This window comes from Sycon ciliatum, chromosome 5 (assembly GCF_964019385.1).
Source record: "Sycon ciliatum chromosome 5, ocSycCili1.1, whole genome shotgun sequence".
NCBI classification, from domain to species: domain Eukaryota; kingdom Metazoa; phylum Porifera; class Calcarea; order Leucosolenida; family Sycettidae; genus Sycon; species Sycon ciliatum.
In genome coordinates this window covers 17,304,172-17,324,211 of record NC_088647.1, presented here as the reverse complement: position 1 = coordinate 17,324,211, position 20,040 = coordinate 17,304,172, and the positions used below count along the sequence as shown (strand labels likewise).

The window sequence follows — 20,040 nt, the reverse complement described above, 5'->3', positions numbered from 1 at the left end:
CATCCACGCGTGTGCGTGGACGCACATGTGTGGATGCATGTACCGGTATGTGAAATCCACACTGTGGATGCACCTGGATGCATGTGATCATCTCTTCCTTATAAATCAAAGAGGGCCAATGGCTGGATCGCCCGTGACTGTTCTGTATGGTGTTGTTGTTGATTTCTCAGACAAAGTTGAAGTCATCTTGCCGGAGTACGCTGTTCCGTTTCTCATCCACTTACTTGCTCATCATCCCGACTTACAGGAGCAAACTCAGGATTGCTTGGCTCAACTAAAGGAGTAAGTATGTGGTGTGCTGCCTACGTGTGTGTGTGTGTGTGTGTGTGTGTGTGTGTGTGTGTGTGTGTGTGTGTGTGTGTGTGTGTGCGTGCGTGTGGGTGGGTGGGTGGGTGGGTGTCTCCGTGTGGGTGTGTTGGGGGGGGGGGGGGGCGTCTCCGTGTGGTGTAGACCAGGTGTGCATTGGTGGTCGATTCACATGGCTTCACCAGTTGTGTGGATTCGACAGTTATCTGGCGCAAGTCTTGATCTGTCTCATTCAGATCTTGTTCGCTATTGTTGCTATAAGAGAAAATCTGTGGGTGCACATCCAGTGCATTTGCAGATTTGCGTGCTTCTCTTGCGACGGGCGTATACATGGTACATGGTGTGTGTGTGTGTGTGTTTGTATGTGTGAGGTGTTTGTGTGCAGCTGTGTTATAAGACTTCGACTTGCAGCACCTAATTTTCTGCCTGCATTCTTTGGGGGTGTTTTGGTTTCGCTGCTCTGACCTCTCAGCTATCTCTGGTTCTTTTTGGAACCGCCAATGCTACGCGGCGATACGTATGGCTTCTTGAAGAAGATGATCGAGACCATTAAGCAGACTAAGGATGTCTCAGCACCGACTGATCCTGCGGAGAACGAAGCAGCGCAGAAGGTATGCCCTGGACATTCTCTCATGTTGATGCTACGTGAAGATGTTACCTGAGTTGTTTTAGTGGGGTTTTGTTTGACTTTGAATGTTGGCTGATGTTTGTACAGTGCTGCTCAATGGAATCCGATCGATTGAGTCAAGTTTGAGCCCTGCACCAGTGGACATTCCAGTGTTCCTAGGGCTGCACGGCGCCCGGCGCGTGCGTGACTCACGCGATCGGATTTCATTGAGCAGTGCTGTAGTACGCTCTTTGTGTGTTAGGAAATGTGCATGACTACATTTGCTGTATTTGCTTACAAGCTCTTTGCCCTGTCACTGTAGTGTACGCGGGATGTAGACCAGCCTTTCATGTGTAAGGGAAGGTACATGTACATGTGCTGTATTTGCTTGAGAGCTCTTCACCCTGTTTCTCTAGTGTGTGTACACCAACCCTGTGCGTGTGCATGTGTTTGTTGTTTGCAGCGTCTGTATGTGGTGTGCGACATTGCGCTGGGTTTGATGGCGAACCGGGTAAGTGCCAGTTCATCTATTCTTCGCATTCCGTGTTGCCCATGTGACTCAGAAGCAAGCAAAACAACAAGCAGACAGGCTAGTAGACCGGCCTTCCATTGCAAAGGAATAGAAACTATGTGACTACGCCAGTATTTGCCGTGTTCTGTAGTCAGTAGTATCATACAAACACTGCTTGTAGCTCCGTACCAGGCTTATTCGCCGATGCTATTGGCGTAACCTCTGTTCCTGTCAATCTTTCCCCGCTCACTCCTCGTGCACTGAATGTGTATGCTATGAAGGTTTCCGTCCAGCACCACGTGCAGCACGTGCATCAGAAACATTCATCCTTATCTTTACCACCAGCATGCGAGTGTCTTGTAGAATCTCATGATGCTATCCTAGTGCTATACCCTTGCTGTAAACCATACTATTCAGTGTTGTGCTGCCTTACGTGGATTTCGATTACATCATCTTGGTCATGTGACTAGAGAGGGGAAATCCCATATACGCGAGGCAGCTCAGGCTAATTTCCCGTTTTGGAAGGCAGCTGGAGTGCAATACACCATTTTTGCTGCTTTTTGGACTGCGGCTGGTTGTTGGAATGCATGTACTGGAAGTAGTCGGGGTACTGCTGTTTGGCCAAGTGTTGGAATGCCATGGTCTTGAAGGTGTTCTTCTATTTGTTGACTTCTTTGTTCAGGTGACTCACTTCACGTCTGAGCCGTTCCCCGGTCGCATTGTCATTCCACGGCGGATCTTTGAAGGCGTAGCGGTGAGCAACTTTAGCAACACTAGACCTAGGCTAGGATAAACCAACATTGGTTAATACAAGTGTACATAACCCCCACGAGTGTGCAACTCCAGTTTATGGGCTCTACGTCACGTGGCAAACATGTGCACGTTATTTGCACCCTGTGCATGGTGGCTGCAGCGTTGTACGTACCCCTGCTTTGGGTACAGCTCTCTGGTGGTCACATTGCACTGTTTGCCAGTGTAACCTGTTGAACCATGTCATCATGTGACCTGCAGTTCTGCCGTCGCAACACTGAATGGAGGTTGTACATGTACAGGCAGTTGCACACTCTCGGAGTTGTGTATGAACTCTTTGTGATACCGACAGGTCATCGGGTTACTACCGACAGATCATCGGGTTAATAACGGCGGACAAACGATGCCTGTACCGTATTGTGTACAGTGTGGCAAGATTGGCTGTCGGAAATGCGACCGTTCTTATTGTCCATGTACTGCAATCTTTGATTGTGTAGTTGAGTTACAGTATACATGACTGTACAGTGCTGCTCACTGAAATCCGATCGAGTTACTCCAGTACATGCCGGGCGCTGCGCAGACCTACAGTCCATTCATTGGAAACTGGCACCCTAACTTTTTGGTGTCTCCAACACATAGTTGTAGATATCGTAAAAACAACAGTACATCCTGCATTGTGTGACCCGTGCAATTACTCCTTGCCACACCTGAGGCCAGAAAAGTCCAAGAACAGGGAAATAGAAAGTCACCCAGGTTTTACAAAATTAGGACAGGTATGCCATGGCAAAATGCATGGAGAAGCAGATCCCAAACCCAGATTTTTGAGATTTAAAGTGGGTTTTTGATCCTCAATTCGGCCCAAATTGCACTTACAAAAGCCAGCGGGACTGTTTCCGATGAATGGTAGACCTGAGAACACTGGGCTGCTAAATGGTGCAGGGCGTAAACTTGACTCATACGATTGGATTTCATTGAGCATCACTGTACATGCATGTGTGCTGTACTTGGTGAGATTCTTTCCCTTTTCGTTCTTCGGCGCATCATTCTTTAGCACATTGTACTTCGGCACCAAACAATACTGTACTAGTATTAACTCCTAGTCCTGGCGTGGTGTTGTGTTGAGCTGTGTTTGTTCTCTTCTCTCCGTGCTCTTGCGATCTTGTAGAAAGATGCACCGCTGAATACCAACAAGTATTTGCCGCCAGCGTTCTCCTTCTCACCCGTCGGAAAGGTCAGGCAATTAGTAGCACTACAGTCATGTACTATGCTCTTCGCGGCCATCCGCCCTCAGACACGGCATTTCCTTCGCATTGTGATTGTGTGTCGTAATTAGCTTGCATCAGCGTGGCAAATTGTTTTGTATGGTTTGTTTGACGTCTGCAGAAGAAGCTTATGGACACGGGGGCGTCGTCTGTTTCCAAAGCAACCACAGGCAGCGTGTCAACAAAGGAAACAACAAAAACCGAGAAAACTGTGTCCAAGTCCCGAACTGCTCCAGCTCTACCTGCAAGGTAAGGGTATCTGTATGCTGTGTTGCTTGGGTCACTTTACTTTCCCAGAAAACTTCCTGTGTCTTGTTATTCTGAAAATGTTGTGTGTGTGCGTGCGTGCGTGCGTGTGTGTGTGTGTGTGTGTGTGTGTGTGTCCCATATGGTGCAGTGGTATGTGCAGTCGATTTCCAATCGAGAGGTTGCGGGTTCAATTCCCGACGATTATGGTCGCACACGTCTTTCTTCTCTTTCTCGAACTCTTCCTGACTTTTCTTTCATTCTCCTGGGTGGTTACCAACAGCCAGTGTATGCCGGAGTATGTGGTGTGGTGTGTGTGTAGAAAAAGAAAAAAAATGAAAAAAAATGGAAAAATGAAAAATAGGGATTCACTGGCCAGAAAAAGTCACTTCAATCAGCTGTGTGGTGGATACCAGGCTAAAAATAGTGGCGGTCAATTCATCAGCTTAGCAAGCTGTTGAATGGTGTAATCCCAGCACAAGTTGCTATGTCTAACATAGCTGTTCGCTATCATCGCTTCCGCGATGGGCAGGTTTGAGGTGTGTGTGTGTGTGTGTGTGTGTGTGTACATGGAGAATACCCCATTCTAAGCATTGTCTGCCGCCGTGCTCCCTTTGTTTGGCTCAGCTCGCGGCCGTCGCGATCGGCCAAATCCGCAGCCACCATGCAGCTCCTGTCGGCTGCCGACCGGGACTCTAGCGATGACAATGATGATGAGGACGACGAGGAGGAAGACGACAGCGGCAACGAGAGTGAAGGCGACGAGGCCATGGAGCTGGTGGACAGCAAGGATGTATTCTCATCGTCCGCCGAGCCGTCGTCGGAGTCCCAGGACACGCGCTCACCAGAGCGCGAGGAGAGTGCACCGGCCAAGGGTGGCCGTTCCCGGGCGCTGAAGCAGACCACACTGACCGGGTCAGTTGTTACCGGCAGCAGTCGGCGCGGTGGTGGTGCACGCTCCCAGCAACGCCAGGACAGCAGTGAGAATCGTATTCGCTCACCCACCAAGCCAACATCAAGGTCAGTCGATCTACCAGTACCAGTACCAGTATTCATACCAACAGAACAAGATATTTACAAATGCAGTTCAGCTTACTCAACTTCAGGAGTATTTTTGACGTAAGGGTCATTGACTGCCAGGTCTCATCAAGTCTTTGAACTGCAGGCCTCGATGCTTTGTTCCGCAGTGAACTAGCGCGTAGTAACGGTGACAATGTAGCACACACAGTACACAATGATGAATAGAGCGGATGAACAGTGATGGAGCGTGTACAAAGTGGGTACAAGCTTAAACCTGCGAACCGCCAAAAGTCTCCCGAAAGCACCCATTTCGTCCGGAAAATGTGCACAGACAGCATGCCAAAGACATTGTGTACGCGGTCTACAATGATGATGCTGAGTCATGATCGTTGAGCAGTGAATGCTGGGTCATGGTTGTGGAGTAGCCTATGTGTGTTACAGCTGTGACCGCCATACTTTTTGAAAACCTCAATTGTTCTGAACTTGGCTGCTGCAGTGGCCATACTATGCTGGCAGAGAGTGACATCATGGCATGATGACTTGGTATACTATGCTGGCAGAGAGTGACAGCATGGCATGATGACTTGGTATACTATGCTGGCAGAGAGTGACATCATGGCATGATGACTTGGTATCATACTATGCTGGCAGAGAGTGACATCATGGCATGATGACTTGGTATACTGTTACATGTATTAGCCGAAGCAAGAGTACATGAAACCCAGAGTGCGCTGCTTGGGGCATTTTCTACTATGGGTGTCTGTCACGGCGGAATTCCGTGATTACATCATATTTGCTGCAAGTCTGAGGCGGGAAGTGGCGTAGTGCGTGCAGCTGCTGCAGTTGTGCAGAAAGAGATCTGCTTGAAATTTGAATCCTGCGTGTACGCACTACATCGCTAAAATGATGTAATCACGGAATTTCGCCATGACGGCAACCCATCAGAGCTGCACACTCTGGTTTTCATGTGCTCCTGGCCTTAGTTACCAGCAGGTCCTCAGTTACCAAGAAGTCCTTGGCTGTCACCCAGCATGATCATGTCGATCATGAATTTAAAAATGACATGGACTTTGCTGTTGCACTGTTTGCCACTCACAGACGGGGCAGATCACCAACGAGGACACCGGCCAAGGCAGCAGCGTCACTAGCATCGGGAACAGCGGCAAAGGTCTCCACTCCGGTTACGATAAGCCCAGTGGCATCGGAAAACGCTGCAACGATGGCCAAGCTCAATTCCTCGTTGGGCACTAGCGCCGCCGAGGAGAAGACCAAGTCACCGAAGAAGAGGTGGGCCATCTAAATACTTTGGTCCGCAAGGGGTGTGCAATGCAGTAAAACTTCATTATAACGTCCCTCCAAGGGCGGTAGAAACCTTTGCTTTATACTTTTATATACGGTAGTCAAGGTCCTTACGATCCAAGGTCAGCTGACTGGCAGAGTATAACGCAGCTCCACCAGACGTACACTGCTGGCATCTGAAACCCGACCCCTGAGCGGTGCTGCGTTCACATTTTAGCGGTCTCTATTTCGTAGTTTTACAATCCCGTGTTGGGTCTTTGCGATGTGAGCGCACCACTCAGTGGTCGGATTTCAGTTGCCAGCACTGTAGTATCCTATGCCATAGTGTGTTACATCCTGGCCAAGGTGCAGTTTATACTGAACTGGTTCACTGTGGACCGTATTTTCCGCAGTATAAGTCGCACTTTAAACACTAGTAATTCACCCAAAAAAAGACGGTGCGCCTCTTATACTACAATGGTCAAATTAACGGTGATAAATAGGGAAGCTGTCTGTATTTCGTGACAAACATCTGGGTGGGGCTATGCTCCGGAAAATACGGTAGTTATTTGTTTATTTATTTATTTATTTCTGCACCTCGTGGCATGTCAAGTCAGCCAATTGAATGGAGGAGAGGGTGAGACCAACCACGGAAGAAGAGAAAAAGAAAATGAAGAGCACGTACACAAAGTGGGAAGGGATTAGCAACTTACAAAGCAATGGGATGCCCAGCGAGCTATGCAGCGGAAGTGGTGACTGTGATTTTGTTTACTGGGAGATACATGTACTGAAGTGCTGTCTGACGAGGGTACGGAATTTGGGCATATCTGGAGCTTGTCTAACACTGGGAGGCAGTTGGAGCCACGTGGAGTACGAGGAAAAGAAAGGGGAATTTACGAATAGGGTAGACCTAGCTAGGGGGAGACGAACGCAGCTTCGGGTGGTGCCACCTGACTTAAACCAATTAAGTGACTGTAAATGAGCAGGGTGCTGGTCAAGAAAAATTGAATGTGCCAGGGTGCACTTGGAAGCATCAAGGTAGTGTTGCAGAGTGGTAGTGGATGCAGCAGCATACAAGTCTAGATTTGAGATATAACGATCAGTACGAAATATGATGCGCAGTATACGGCGATGGAGAACTTCTAATTTACCTATGTGGGTTTTGTTAATGGTGGACCAGACAGGGAAGCCGTACATGAAGAGGGGAAGAATGTATGATTTATAAAAATCAATCCGGCAATTTTGGGGCAAATGGGACAAGTGACTTGACATTATGCCGACAGATCGGCATACTTTGGACGAGACATGATCAGCATGGTGAGACCAGGAGAGGGCGGAATCTATGACAATGCCAAGGTGTTTATGGTGGGGCGCTACATAGATAGGGTGACCGGGATCATCGGGAAAGTGGAAGATGGGCACTGGATATGTGGGAGGGGGAAAAAGGAGGAGCTCGGTTTTGGTCACATTTGGCTTAAGGTGCCAAGTGCTCATCCAGTGAACAATGTCGTTGATACAGGTCTGAACTTTGGGGTACAGGATGGTGTGAGATGGGGAGGAAGCAAGGACAGTGGTATCATCTGCAAACAAAGAAATATTGGGAATTGCATAGGGGAGGTCATTAACGTATGTGAGGAAGAGCAGGGGACCTAAAATGGAGCCCTGGGGCACTCCGGATGTCACAGACTCGGGGCCAGATAAGGTTCCATTCACTGTGACGCACTGATTTCGGTCCAAGAGGTACCTAGTTATCCAGGCGAGTAGGGAGCCGGAGACACCATGGGCACGAAGTTTGGCGATCAGGCCCTTGTGCCACACGGTGTCGAAGGCCTTGGAGAGGTCGAAGAAACAGATGCAGGAGACCTGCCGCTGGTCTTTTAGGGAGCAGAGGTCTTGAATTTTCGGGACAATTGCAGGGATGTGTTGTCCTTACGACGGAAGCCAGATTGTGCGGGGTGAAGAAGAGGGGAGATATGGTCATACAAGCGGTCGTACACTATTCTCTCTAGCAGTTTGGAGACACAGGACAGGAGGGAGATTGGTCGGTAATTAGACGGGTTGTTCTTGTCGCCTTTATTTTTGTACACTGGAATGACAGTGGCTGACTTCCATCGTGACGGGAATGTGCCGGAGGAGAGGGAAAGGTTAAAAAGAATGGAGAGTGGGCGGGCAATTGAGTAGCTCAGTTTCCTGAGGATCTCATTGGTGATCCTATCAGCTCCGGGGGATTTGTTCAGAGGTAGTCTTGCAATATACTTGTGAACAGCCGATGAGGTGATGATCAGGGAGTGCAATGTAGTAGCTGGTGGAGGTAGGGAGGAAATAGTGGGAATAGGAGCATCGGGGTCAACCTGTAAGCCAGCACTGACGAAGTGGCGGTTCAATAAGTTACCAATGGATGTCGGAGAGGTGCTTGTTCGACCATTGGGGCCCACCATCTTCGAAGGTATGACCCGGGCGCTGGTAGGATTTCGCAGTTGACGGATGAGCACAGGGAGGGATGGGAGGCGAGGGTTTGTGGGAGATATCGTGGCACGGAGGTTGCGGATGTAGCAGCGATGGCAGGATCTGGAAAGGCATTTTACATAGTTACGTTGGTGTTTGTATTTGTTGAAATTTGTAGGGGATGGGTATTTCCGGTAGATGCTGTAGAGATCACTCTTGACTTTAATAGCTGCTTTCAGTGATGCAGTCATCCAGGGGCAGGGTTTGTGGCGTGATTTCCGCCGAGGAGATGCAGTGGGAGGCAAGGACCTGAGACCAGGGTACATCTGCGAGAAAAACATTCATGACATTCCACATGTTATCCGTGGCACTCAGGACATTGTATCTTTGTGTAGATAGTGGGCTACGACAGGTGCTGGCTGCTGTGGGGGAAGACTTTGAGGAGGAAAACTCAGCCAGCAGGACGGCATGGTGTGATGCGCCAAGAGGAGCCAGGTGTTGAATGTGCTTGAGTTGGTTAGAGATGTTGCTCGCGATAAGGTCTAGACAGCTGCCAAGTCCATTCGAGCGGAGGTGGGTGGGAAAGGTTACCGATTGGGTCAAATTATAGCATGAGAAGAGGTTGTCAAGACTCAGACCCTGTGCATCCGTTTGGTCAGGTGAGCACCAGCCGGAATACCTACAGTTGAAGTCGCCTGATAGCACAAGGGCTTCGGGCTTCCTTTGAGTTGATTGCAGGGCTATTTGGAAGCGGTCGAGAAAAGTCGAGAAGTCATCCGTCGACGGGGAAGGAGCACGGTAGATACAGGCTACTGTTAGGTGGGGTGTTGGCAGGTCAGAAGGTGAGACAAGCTTATGTTCAGCGAGTGTAAGCCGAAGGTGCTAGCACTTCCAAGCCCGGTTGCTGAAAATCCGGTAGCTGATCAATGGAAGTACACAGACCTTCACGAACTAAGATTAGAACTCCTCCTTACCCCATGTGTGGGTCACGGTTCTGTCTATTTTCTAAAACAGGTCGGTCTCGACGGAAGCATTCATAGTGTGGCACGTGGAAAGCTTGTGTGGGAGTTAGCCAGGTCTCTGTAATGCATATTACGCTGGGTGTGTGATCCTCACAGATTTGAATGAGTTCGCCCGACTTGTTTGCTATGGAGCGAGCATTAAGGACACAGATTGTAAGTCGGTGAGTAGCAGCATGTACAGAATGGGGGAAGAAAGGTGGGGCAAGAGCGTTGAGAGGCGCATGGGGTTGAAGTGGAAGAGGAGGGAGAGGTTACGCATTGGAAGCTGGCTTCGTCACTTTGGGGCTGTCCGCAAAACGCCACTTGCGTACTGAGTGGCTGATGGCTTCGGGCCAGAAGGCTCTGTCTAGTACACGCTCTTCATGTTCTGCAGCCACAGTGACTCCGGCATACGATGTGCCAAGGTATTTCGACTCCATGACGGAGCAATTTAATACCTCCACGTCCCTCGCTTCGCACCAGTCTCTGATGGAGTGAGCGTTGCAACCGCTGTTGATGCTTCCAACGTAGAGCACAAGTTTGTTGATGGGCACCACCCCTGTCAGGACGCACGGATCAGCAGGTTCCGTGTTAGGTGATTCCTTCACGTACCTAGAGGTTATAGTAGCCCGCAGAGCTTTGGATACGCTGTCCGTGATTTTGTCCTGCCGTCCTTTTCGTCTATGGTTCACCTCTTTCCACGTGTTCTGTGTCGGCTGTGTACTACATATGCCAGTGACCCCTGCTTCACAGCATTGTGTGTCGGCTGTGTGGACTGTACAACTACAAGTATCACTGGTGCATGCAGCACACATTTGGCTTTGTTGGGCAGGCTGGGTCTGGGTGCTACTTGGACTTTGGAAGACTTCTGTTGACGAAGCTCTACTACTTCACGCCTCAGCTCTTGGATTTCCAATTTCAGGGCCAACATTGTGCTGTCTCTATCTTCCCTCCACATAACAATCTCCTTGGACAAGGTTGAAACACATGATACAAGGCTAGACAATTGTTCCAACGTACCGTTTGGACTTGCTGGCTGCGGCAGCACTCCCACGCCCATCTTCCGGAGTTCTTTGACGAGTTCCGGGCGAGAAAGGCTTGAGGGTTGGTCTACTGATTTCCGCTCGCCCAGGTCAATTAGGTCCTTGAATCCCACCAGGGCTAGGTCTAGATTCTCATCAAGTGACATCGTAAGGTACACAAAGGTTTGGTCACTGCTTAAGGGATGCTGTAGGAGTGCCGCTGAGGCTGATCCTCAGAGCACGAAAACCGCCAACCGTCCCCAAAAAACTTCAGAAAATTGAGTTCAATAGCATTGTGGTGGGTAGCATGATGGTGGGTAGCATGGTGGTGGGTAGCATGGTGGTGGGTAGCATGGTGGTGGGTAGCATGGTGGTGGGTAGCATGGTGGTGGGTAGCATGGTGGTGGGTAGCATGGTGGTGGGTAGCATGGTGGTGGGTAGCATGGAGGTGGGTAGCATGGTGCTAAGGACACTGTACTATCATGCAATAGGGAGGTTCCGGAGTACGATTTTTCGTGCCAAAATCCGTAGAGGCTCTACAGATTTTTTTATACGTCGTTTCCGAGCAGTGAAATGTTCCGGAGTACGGAACTTATGTGTTTGCCGTCATTGCCTAGGTTACGATCGCAAACACGTCACATTCCCGCGCTATGCCTTTATACTTTGAAAATTTGTACCGAAATCCAAACTTCCCGCGAAAAATCGATGTTCCTCGTACCAACTTTGTACGCGAAAAATCTTTCTGCACCCGATGACGCAAAATTTCCATACGAAACATGGTTCGTATGAAAGCCAGTCCACACGGATTCTCCGTGCCGAAAAATCGTATGGAGCACCCCTGGAAAAAATCCGTAGCGCCCATACGGATTTTGGCACGGAAAATCGTACCCCGGAACCTCTCTACTGGGTACTCAGTAGTACTCAGTACTCACTGTGGGCATTGAGTACTGAGTACTCACTATGGGCACTGTGGGCAGTGTGGGCAGTGAGAAGCTTCTAGCAAGAGTACAATACTACATAAACCAGAGTGTGCAGCTCTGCGTCTCGTGTGACTGCAGTGGTGCTTCACTGTGCTAAATGAGCGCTCTTTCTCCATCTCCCTCTCTCTCTCTCTCTCTCTCTCTCTCTCTCTCTCTCTCTCGCTCCCACCCACCCCAGCACCAAGGCGGCTCCTGCTGGTGCTAAGAGGTCACTGGCAGCAGAGTTGAAAGTCACGGCCACCGACAGAGATGAGGAAGAGGACGCCACCACGTCCACGCGTAAGAAAGCACACAAAGCAGCCCCGGCGTCGCCTGGGAAGCGAAAACGCGGCACCAACATGTCTGAGCTGGCATCAGTCGAAGAGAATGATGATGATGACGACGAGGATATGGAGGACGGAACGGATGGCGCTGCGCCAGCCGAGACCAAATCTGCCAGGTAAGGGATTTAATTTGTAATGTACCATTTGGTGAATGCATGGAATTACCTCAATATTCTGTTTGTTTTTTTAAACTTTGGATTGTAAACATTTGCAAGTTCTGTATAGATACCTGTGCTGTACTATACCTTGCAAACAAGTACTTGAAGCAGGACATAACATTTGGTTTTCACAAAGCTTACTTCACTTCAGTTGACGATGCACCCGTGGTGTGACGCGGTGGCCTTCCCTTTCTCTATAAAGCGGGTGATGATCGTATGTGCAACTCCAGCCCCGGGCTGAAATGAGCGCTCCAGCCCGACAATAGTGTTTACATGTGCCTGGCTTGGCTGGTCGCTAGCCCGTTGTGAGTTTCCATGCGCTGAACACACTAGTGTGCTGCCCTTGGGCTGAAGCGCTGAAGGCTAGTGAAGCACTTTCTTCAATATCTGGAGGCTTCACTGCAGCCAATTCATCATCTCTTTGGCACCTTCACCACCACCACGGTCTAGTGAAGCACCTGGTTTTTCGACATCCGATATCAGTTGCCTACTTTCTTTTTTCTCTGTTAAAAAATTGTCTTCGCCTCAAATGTATGCATTGCTGTACTGTGTACTGCCCCTGCCTTCCTGCAGCTCACCACAAGCCAAACGTGCCCGGGCAGCGCCAAAGAAGACCACGTCAGCAGCAGCAGCAGCAACGAGCGGTGGATCAGAAGTAAGTGTATTTGATAGCTGTAGCGGCAGGCCGTAGCGGCAGGCTGTAGCAGGGTGTGTTTTGTAGCAATGCTCGAACGGCTGCTTGCTCTCCTCTATAGCAGGAATGACTTGCTTCCATTTCGGGTTCAGCGTGTTCTTGCCGTACATTGTTCGATATTGTTCTTTTGGTGCACAGTGGTGTGCCTTAGTGATAATGACTGGCCGTGTCCGGTCCCAAAGGGAACTCTCGACAACCGCTAACACCCGGTAAACCCTAGCGGCAGATGCAGCGCCTATACTAACGGTGGTGGGGGCGGGGGGATAAGTCTCACAACCACTGGCACAAGTGCCGAGAAACCCCATTAGCCGCATCCATGTACCCCTTGTGCCTGGCCACAAATTCCGAGTGTCGGCAAATGTACCAGACATAAACGATGAATGTATGGAGCGTTGGCTTGTTGACAAGATGCTAGTATTGTAGCCAATGACACGTCCCCAGGGACTAGGATGCGACCCCCAGTCTCAGCTCCATGCAGATACACACTGGGCTAAGTGGTCAGAATATACTCCCGATGGGGGCACCATGACCAAGCAAGAAAGTGACAGGCGGCTGTCATCAGCTGTCCACTCATATGGCACTTGGTGTCAATCTGGCGTGCGTGTATTTTTTTCTCTCTCCAGTGGTCGTGTGAGACGGTGTCACAGTGACACTGTACACACCTTCTCTTTTTTTCCGCATTTGTCGTCATTCATTTCCCGGAGTCCTGAATTGTTGGGCCCATTATCGTTTGCCACCCGTTGTGTTGCAGTGCAGGGTGCATATGCTCGGGGTATTCCACCTGGTGTCATCTGAAGCCTGTATTTCACATGCACTTCACCAAAAGTACACGAAACCAGGGTTACTAGTGTGCAGGTACTGGCTTTTGTTCTGTAAGGGTGTGTGCCAAAGCGAAATTCCTGGATCACACCATGTGTTAGTTGGTGCCTAGAGGCAGTACAGCAGCGGCAGGAAGTGACGTACTGTGTACACCAGTCGGGGAGATGTCCTATCTAGGACATCGCACTCTGAATGAGTCTGATTGGTTACCTGTCCCAGAGTTGTCATGGAAGCGTCGGTCGCGCACACGCGATGAAAAGAAGTGCTGCGTGAGCATTTCTGAATGTATGTGGAGGATGCACGATCGTAATGGCGATGGATTTCTTTCCGAATTGGTCAAGTTTGAGGGAATAGGCGGAGAATATCAGACATCGGCGGGGATTGAGGTAGTGTATAATTATTCGATTCTCCATCGAATACCCGACCGAATGGCCGTTTTCGTTTGGGGATTTCATGTGGGGTTTCTCGTAGCCACGCGGCGCTTCTTTGGAAACGATTGGTTCTAATTTTGAATATTTTGCCTTTGGAATGTTTCTTCACGCCCCGTGCGTTCATTTCGCCCCAAACCTGGCCATGCAGGGGAGGAAGACGAGCCAGCAGGCGCTAGGCCCGTAAATTACTGCCTGGAAGATATTATTTGGCCAAAGCTTGCTGTTGGCGTTTTTGATTTCTTGGATACGACAGCTCTTGGCTAAAACTGGACCTTGGACGGTCTTTCTTGGATATCAACCCAGGACGTGGTGGTCATGGACGTATCGCCATCGCTTTCAGCCAGATCCTTCTGTGGCCTGAAGGCAATGGCGAAAGTAAAAACTTTATCGCAGCAGCAGCTACTGCTCTGCTGAAAGTGCGAACACAAATTGCTTCGCCAATCCTCTTGTGCACTTGCAATTTTCAATGCGACCAAAACGATTCGCTTGCCATTTCCTTTGTCCAGGCGTACTCCACAACGAGGAAAATAAAATTCGTGAAGGCAAGAGGCAAGATACGAATCTCGACTCGCTTGAGGCAAGCCGCCAGGAGAACGCCAACTAATAATTACTTTTGAGACGAAAGGCCTTCGTTGCGTTTGTTTTGAGTGCGACATGTTCATCTTCCTCGGACGCGACACAAAGTTTTGAGTCACGTGTCACGATTACTATGGGAACAGCATAGTATGTATGCTGGGGCATGCTGGGTTCCGTGATGTCCTATCTAGGACATCACCAGGACTGGTACACCTGAGCTGTGGTTGTGCAGCAGCCTACCTGCGTGTGCACTCTGCTCCTTGCAATACAATGTAATCCAGAGACTTCGCCGTGACAGTAGCCTATTCAAGCTGCACACTCTTGTTCTCATGCACTCTTTGCCTTCATGCATGCTCTCGGTTTCTATTTTCTAACAGTATCTTCTTCATGTTTGATGTGTTGCTGTGCGTGCGTGTGTGTGTGTATGTGTGTGTGTGTGTGTGTGTGTGTGTGTGTGTGTGTGTGTGTGTGTGTGTGTGTGTGTGTGTGTGTGTGTTTCTCACAGGATTCTGGTGTCCGAGTGCCAAATGTAAGTTAGCTATTGTGTATTTGTCCCCACTGCTCACATGACACGTTGCCATGGTGCGTTCAACTGTGTTGCCATGGTGCGTTCAACTGTGTTGCCATGGTGCGTTCAACTGTATTGCCATGGTGCGTTCAACCGTGTTGCCATAGCACACTTCTATGGTGCGTAGATGTACATGGTACGCACAACATATGCGAACCGTACCAGTACTTATTTCGGGCAGTATGTTTTATCAGGCCCAGTTGGAGTTCAACAGACAGTCTGAAAAATGAAGGGGTGTTTATTTTGGGCAGGTACTTATTTGCAGACTTTTACTGTAGTGAAACTCAATGTGAATGTGTGGTCACAGTGGCGGACGGCTTCCCATCACCAGTGCATTATTTACCAGTGCATTATTTATTTATTTATCACTAGCTACAAGCGAGGGTCCCTGGTTCGAGTTCTGGTGGTGACAGTCAATTTTTTCTTCAGATTTTTCCCGTTTGTGTCTTTCCCTCAAACTAGTCAAGATTTATTCATTTATTTGTGCTCTGCTTTCCTGTGGCTGCGTTGTGATTGTGTCCAGGTGAAACGTGCGTCCACTCGCAGAAGATAGCCTGGGACCTTGGTGTCCGCGTTACTGTTGCCGCTGGCTGGCCGGTATTTGTACAGTGTGTGCGTGTACGAGTGTTGTCATGGGCACATACGCACGCACACACACATGCACACACATACACACACGCACGGAGTGGCGTCCCTCCTCTCCCCCCCCCCCCCCTTACTCCCTGCATGCACAGAATACTGCTCACCTTATCCCATGCACAGAATAAATATCCAAAGAAACCTTAGTCCAAATCCTTTAGTCCAGTCATGAATACTGAACCATACTGGTGTCTGTAGAACATGATACTGCTTTCTTTGCATGCCTCACTAGCAGATCCTTACGAAAACTACAGTGTTGCCTTTGCATGAAAAACACTGGAAGCGCTTTTTTGACTTAGCATTTGCATCACACCGTGTTGGTGTCGCTGCGCCATCTCTAGCTTTTATTATTACTAATTTTTTTGGGGTGTATCGCACCTGTACGAAGTGTATGTGCGCGGGGTTGGCTCCCGGGCAAATTTTCTTGAGTTTCTTGATGTGATAACTTTACGTGGAGTCTCGCTGGCCCTGGTGGGCGGCCGTTAGTGTGCTGTTCGTCGTCGTCAGCTTGTCTGGTTTCTTTTCTTCCTTTTTGTTTTCGCCTAGACTTGTGTATACTGCACAGTCATAGCATTTTTAGACCATAACTGTGTGTGTATGTTTGCCATTCAATCATGTGCTCTTTGTGCATGCTCTCTACGCGTGTAGGTGTCACTACACATTATCTAGCTTTCCCCCACTATGTTTTAGTAGCTATATATATGCATGACGTTAATTTTTTCTCATCGGTTTCCCTGACGACAAGTTTGTTGTATCAATTTTGATGCTGATGCTGCTAGCGGAAGTTTGCAGAGCGAGCATGTGTGTGTGTGTGTCCGTGTGTGTCCGTGTGTGTGTGTGCACGTGAAGCGTTTAGGGTTGGCCAACCACGACTTGCAACTCGTCGGTTGCTGTCGGTTTCAACTCTGTGTGATGATAGCCACTGGAGATCGAAAGTCTACAAAAGCAAGGCATCTTGAAGGGAGGATGGTGGGTGATCCAAAGAGAGCTGAAACCAGGGAGGTAGAACAGAGCAGGAGGAGCCTTCCTTGGTGTAGAAAATAACTCTGCCCAAGGAGAGTTAGAAAAGCTCATGCATAAGAGATTCAAATTATGCAGCAGGCTGATGAATAAAATTATTCAAGGTGGTAAAAAGTCCAAGCTCACGAGACTGATCACCACACAGACACAGTAACCATGGTAACAATTCCACTAACATTATCATCGCCCCATTCTCTTTACCCCTGATCCTTCAAATGCCAAAGGTTTTTTCTTGCTGTTTATCTCAACAAACAGTGGATTAGAACCCGTTACTAAACGTCTATATCACAAACCCCCAATGTCAAGGACTCAAGCAATCACTCAACCTGTACTTGCAACTGAAAGCACTGGTCAAAAACTTGCATTTATACGCTTTGAAGATATCAGTCGATCATACCCGGTACCCTTGATCGTGTTGGCCTTCAAAACGAGAAGTAAAGGCAGCCATCACTAATATCCTTTGCATCTGTTCATCACGGTGTGTGTGTGTGTGTGTGTGTGTGTGTGTGTGTGTGTGTGTGTGTGTGTGTGTGTGTGTGTGTGTGTGTGTGTGTGTGTGTGTGTGTGTGTGTGTGTGTGTGCATGCGTGTGTTTCCATCTGGACAGGGATCCAGATCAAATTGCTGATGTGCATCTAGTCAGGGTGGTCTGTTGTGCAGCAGTTCAATCTGGAGTCACTGAGTGTGTTGCACTGCAAGCATGGCCGGCTCCACCGGTGTCACCCGGCATTGGTGTTGGTACAAAGCCAACTCCCCGGGTGCTGTGTTATATCGCTGTTTTATTGTTGTGGGGGGGGGGGGGGGGGGGAGAGATTTGCATCACAAGGTACACATACACGTACATGTACAACTCCCTGCTCTCATGATACGCTCTAAGAATCAACTGTGGGCAAGAAAGCGCTAACTAAACATGCACATGTAGTCACCTTGGTAAGTCTGGAAGAAACGCATGTGGTATGGGGGCATCATGTATGATGTACATGACTATGCAGTGCTGCTCAATGAAATCCAGTCGCGTCACTCAAGTACGCGCCTTGCAACATTACACAGCCCAGTGTTCGCAGGTCTAGGGCTGCACCATGCCCGGCGCGTACTTGAGTGACGCGACTGGATTTCATAGAGCAGTACTGTACAAGTACAGTCTGTATCGGCTATAGCGTGCCCTTTTGATTTCCGTGATTTTATCACTATATGCGATACGATCGATTTTTTTTTCGATCAACAATTGAAAGGCAAGGAAATACTTCCAGCATCTAGCATGGCGTTTTGACAAATGAGCATGCTGCATAGTTGACAGTGCCCGCATTTCCATAAAAAAATTCTGTTATGTACATGTACATGTATCACTATAAAAATAAGCAATGTGAAGAAAGTTAATAGCTATGAAAAGTATGAATGCCGCAGACATCACCACGCAACATGACAATTTGTTAATGCAACGGCAAACATACCGTAAAATCTTGTATAAAAGCCGCGGCTTCTATGACTTTCTTGGTGAAATTTTGCAGGCTTCTTTATTAATTTATTAATTTATGAGACAGGCTTCTATACAAGACAGGTATTTCTATGTATGTCAACACTAAAACCAGGCTTATGTGTGATTTGATGGGCCCAAAATTGCGGCTTCTATTCGAGGGCGGCTTCTATTCAAGTGCTGCTTTTATACAAGACTTTACGGTATTTGATATTATTGCTACATGTATTTTAAAGTTATCACTATAGCCGATAATAATGTAGTGTGTTGTGCATGTTTTGATTCTTTGCTGCCATCATAATATCCGATATAATTATCATTACATCCGATAATATTGGTTATAGTGATATTTTTACTGGATAAAATACGTTTTGCTTTTGATATTTTGTACCGATATCACTGTAGCCGATATATTCGTATATCCGGTCACTCTATAACCGATACCAAGAGTACAAAAACCGTTTATGTACTCTTGCCGATACAGACTGTACTCCCTGGTACACTGTACACTGAGCACAAAACGTAGTCGGCAAGTGATTTCGTCAAACTCCAAAGAAAAGCAGTTTGTCTGGTTGAAATGTACCTGAAATGGCTAATAGAGAAATCGATGTTTAGTCCACCATCAAATGCCTCCCCTCTATTCACATCAGGCTTCTATTCAAGCCAGGTATTTCTATGTACCTCGAAGTGCATTGTATGTCAACACTAAAAGCAGGCTTATGTGCGTGCCATTGCACGTGTGCACAGCGAGCACACTTTACAGTCAACATGACTTTGTGAAGCAGGGAGCAGTAAAATACCGGTATTTTTACTCCTCTTTGGTTAGAAGTACCCCCCCCCCCTCCCCCCAGGACTCAGGACATGACTGTGCACGTACATAACATAAACTCAGGTTTTCGAAGTCGGCAGCAGGAAGTAGTACAATACCAGTATTGTATATCGTATAGAACTTGCGGCCTTGTTTGATGTGGACATGTTTTCGATCTTTGTAACCGTGATGCTGTCAAAATCGAAAACATGGGAGTAGTACAATACTACTAAAGTCTCTTATACGGGCAAAAAGAAATAGATCGTGAAATCAATAGTGATGAAAACAACGCAAAGAAAAGAGCAAGCAGGACACAAAGTCAACTGGTATTTGGTACTACTCCCTGCTCCTGACTACAACTACTGTAAGACCGGAAAGTCTAACGAGTCACAGAGTCTAACGTTTTAAAACCACCAATTGTTTTCGTTATTGAAGAAACGCTACTGCGAACCCGGTTTGAGATGTCTGTGTAAACGGATGCGCATACAGATCAGGGAGTCGTAAAATACCGGTATTTTACGACTCCCTGATACAGATTAGTGGCCAGGTGGCCATTGTTAAAAAGTACAAGTAGTACAGTAACTAACGTTACTACAGTCCATTCAGAAAAAGATGATATCCTAGCTTTTGGCCATAAATGGGTCAAATTTTGAGTTTTTGTCACAATTTTTTTGGCAACCCCCATGGAATGCTCTTCCAATTGTGTTTTTGAAGTCTATTTCTCCAAAAAGCAAGCCATAACAAGAACAGGATTTCGGCCAGGTTTTGCCCCCAAAGCACTGAATTGGGGAAAAACCATGAAAATCCAACCCGTGCACTCCACTTGCAGAACAGTACATAATCATTTGCGGTTCAAACCCCAGTTGAGGTATCGATGACCCTGATGACCCGGTGTAATAATTACGAATTTTGGTGTTACAAAACTGCAACATCGAGCATGCATGCACCAGTGCATTGAAGAAAGGCTCACAAAATACAAGTAAGCCATGGTAGCTCACGATCACGTGCGCATGATCTGAGCAGCGCAGAAAACAAAGCGATTCGCCACATATGTACAATGCACCGTGAACTTCCCACAAGCTTGCAGAAAATAATTGATTTTA

At 48.1% G+C, this 20,040-nt stretch overlaps 1 protein-coding gene across 1 annotated transcript in view; it reads left to right on the top strand.

The window, feature by feature from the left end:
- The window catches only part of LOC135817867 (sister chromatid cohesion protein PDS5 homolog A-like), a 57,041-nt gene extending 40,647 nt beyond the window's left edge, over positions 1-16,394 (top strand). The window contains exons 29-40 of the mRNA XM_065331149.1: positions 171-282; positions 779-917; positions 1,377-1,424; positions 2,107-2,178; positions 3,340-3,405; positions 3,558-3,685; positions 4,310-4,702; positions 5,801-5,989; positions 11,607-11,867; positions 12,483-12,564; positions 14,935-14,958; positions 15,521-16,394. Coding sequence (XP_065187221.1) covers positions 171-282; positions 779-917; positions 1,377-1,424; positions 2,107-2,178; positions 3,340-3,405; positions 3,558-3,685; positions 4,310-4,702; positions 5,801-5,989; positions 11,607-11,867; positions 12,483-12,564; positions 14,935-14,958; positions 15,521-15,550 — 1,544 coding nt within the window. The 3' untranslated portion in view covers positions 15,551-16,394. The remainder of the gene's footprint in view (positions 1-170; positions 283-778; positions 918-1,376; positions 1,425-2,106; positions 2,179-3,339; positions 3,406-3,557; positions 3,686-4,309; positions 4,703-5,800; positions 5,990-11,606; positions 11,868-12,482; positions 12,565-14,934; positions 14,959-15,520) is intronic.
- The last annotated feature ends 3,646 nt before the right edge of the window (positions 16,395-20,040 follow it).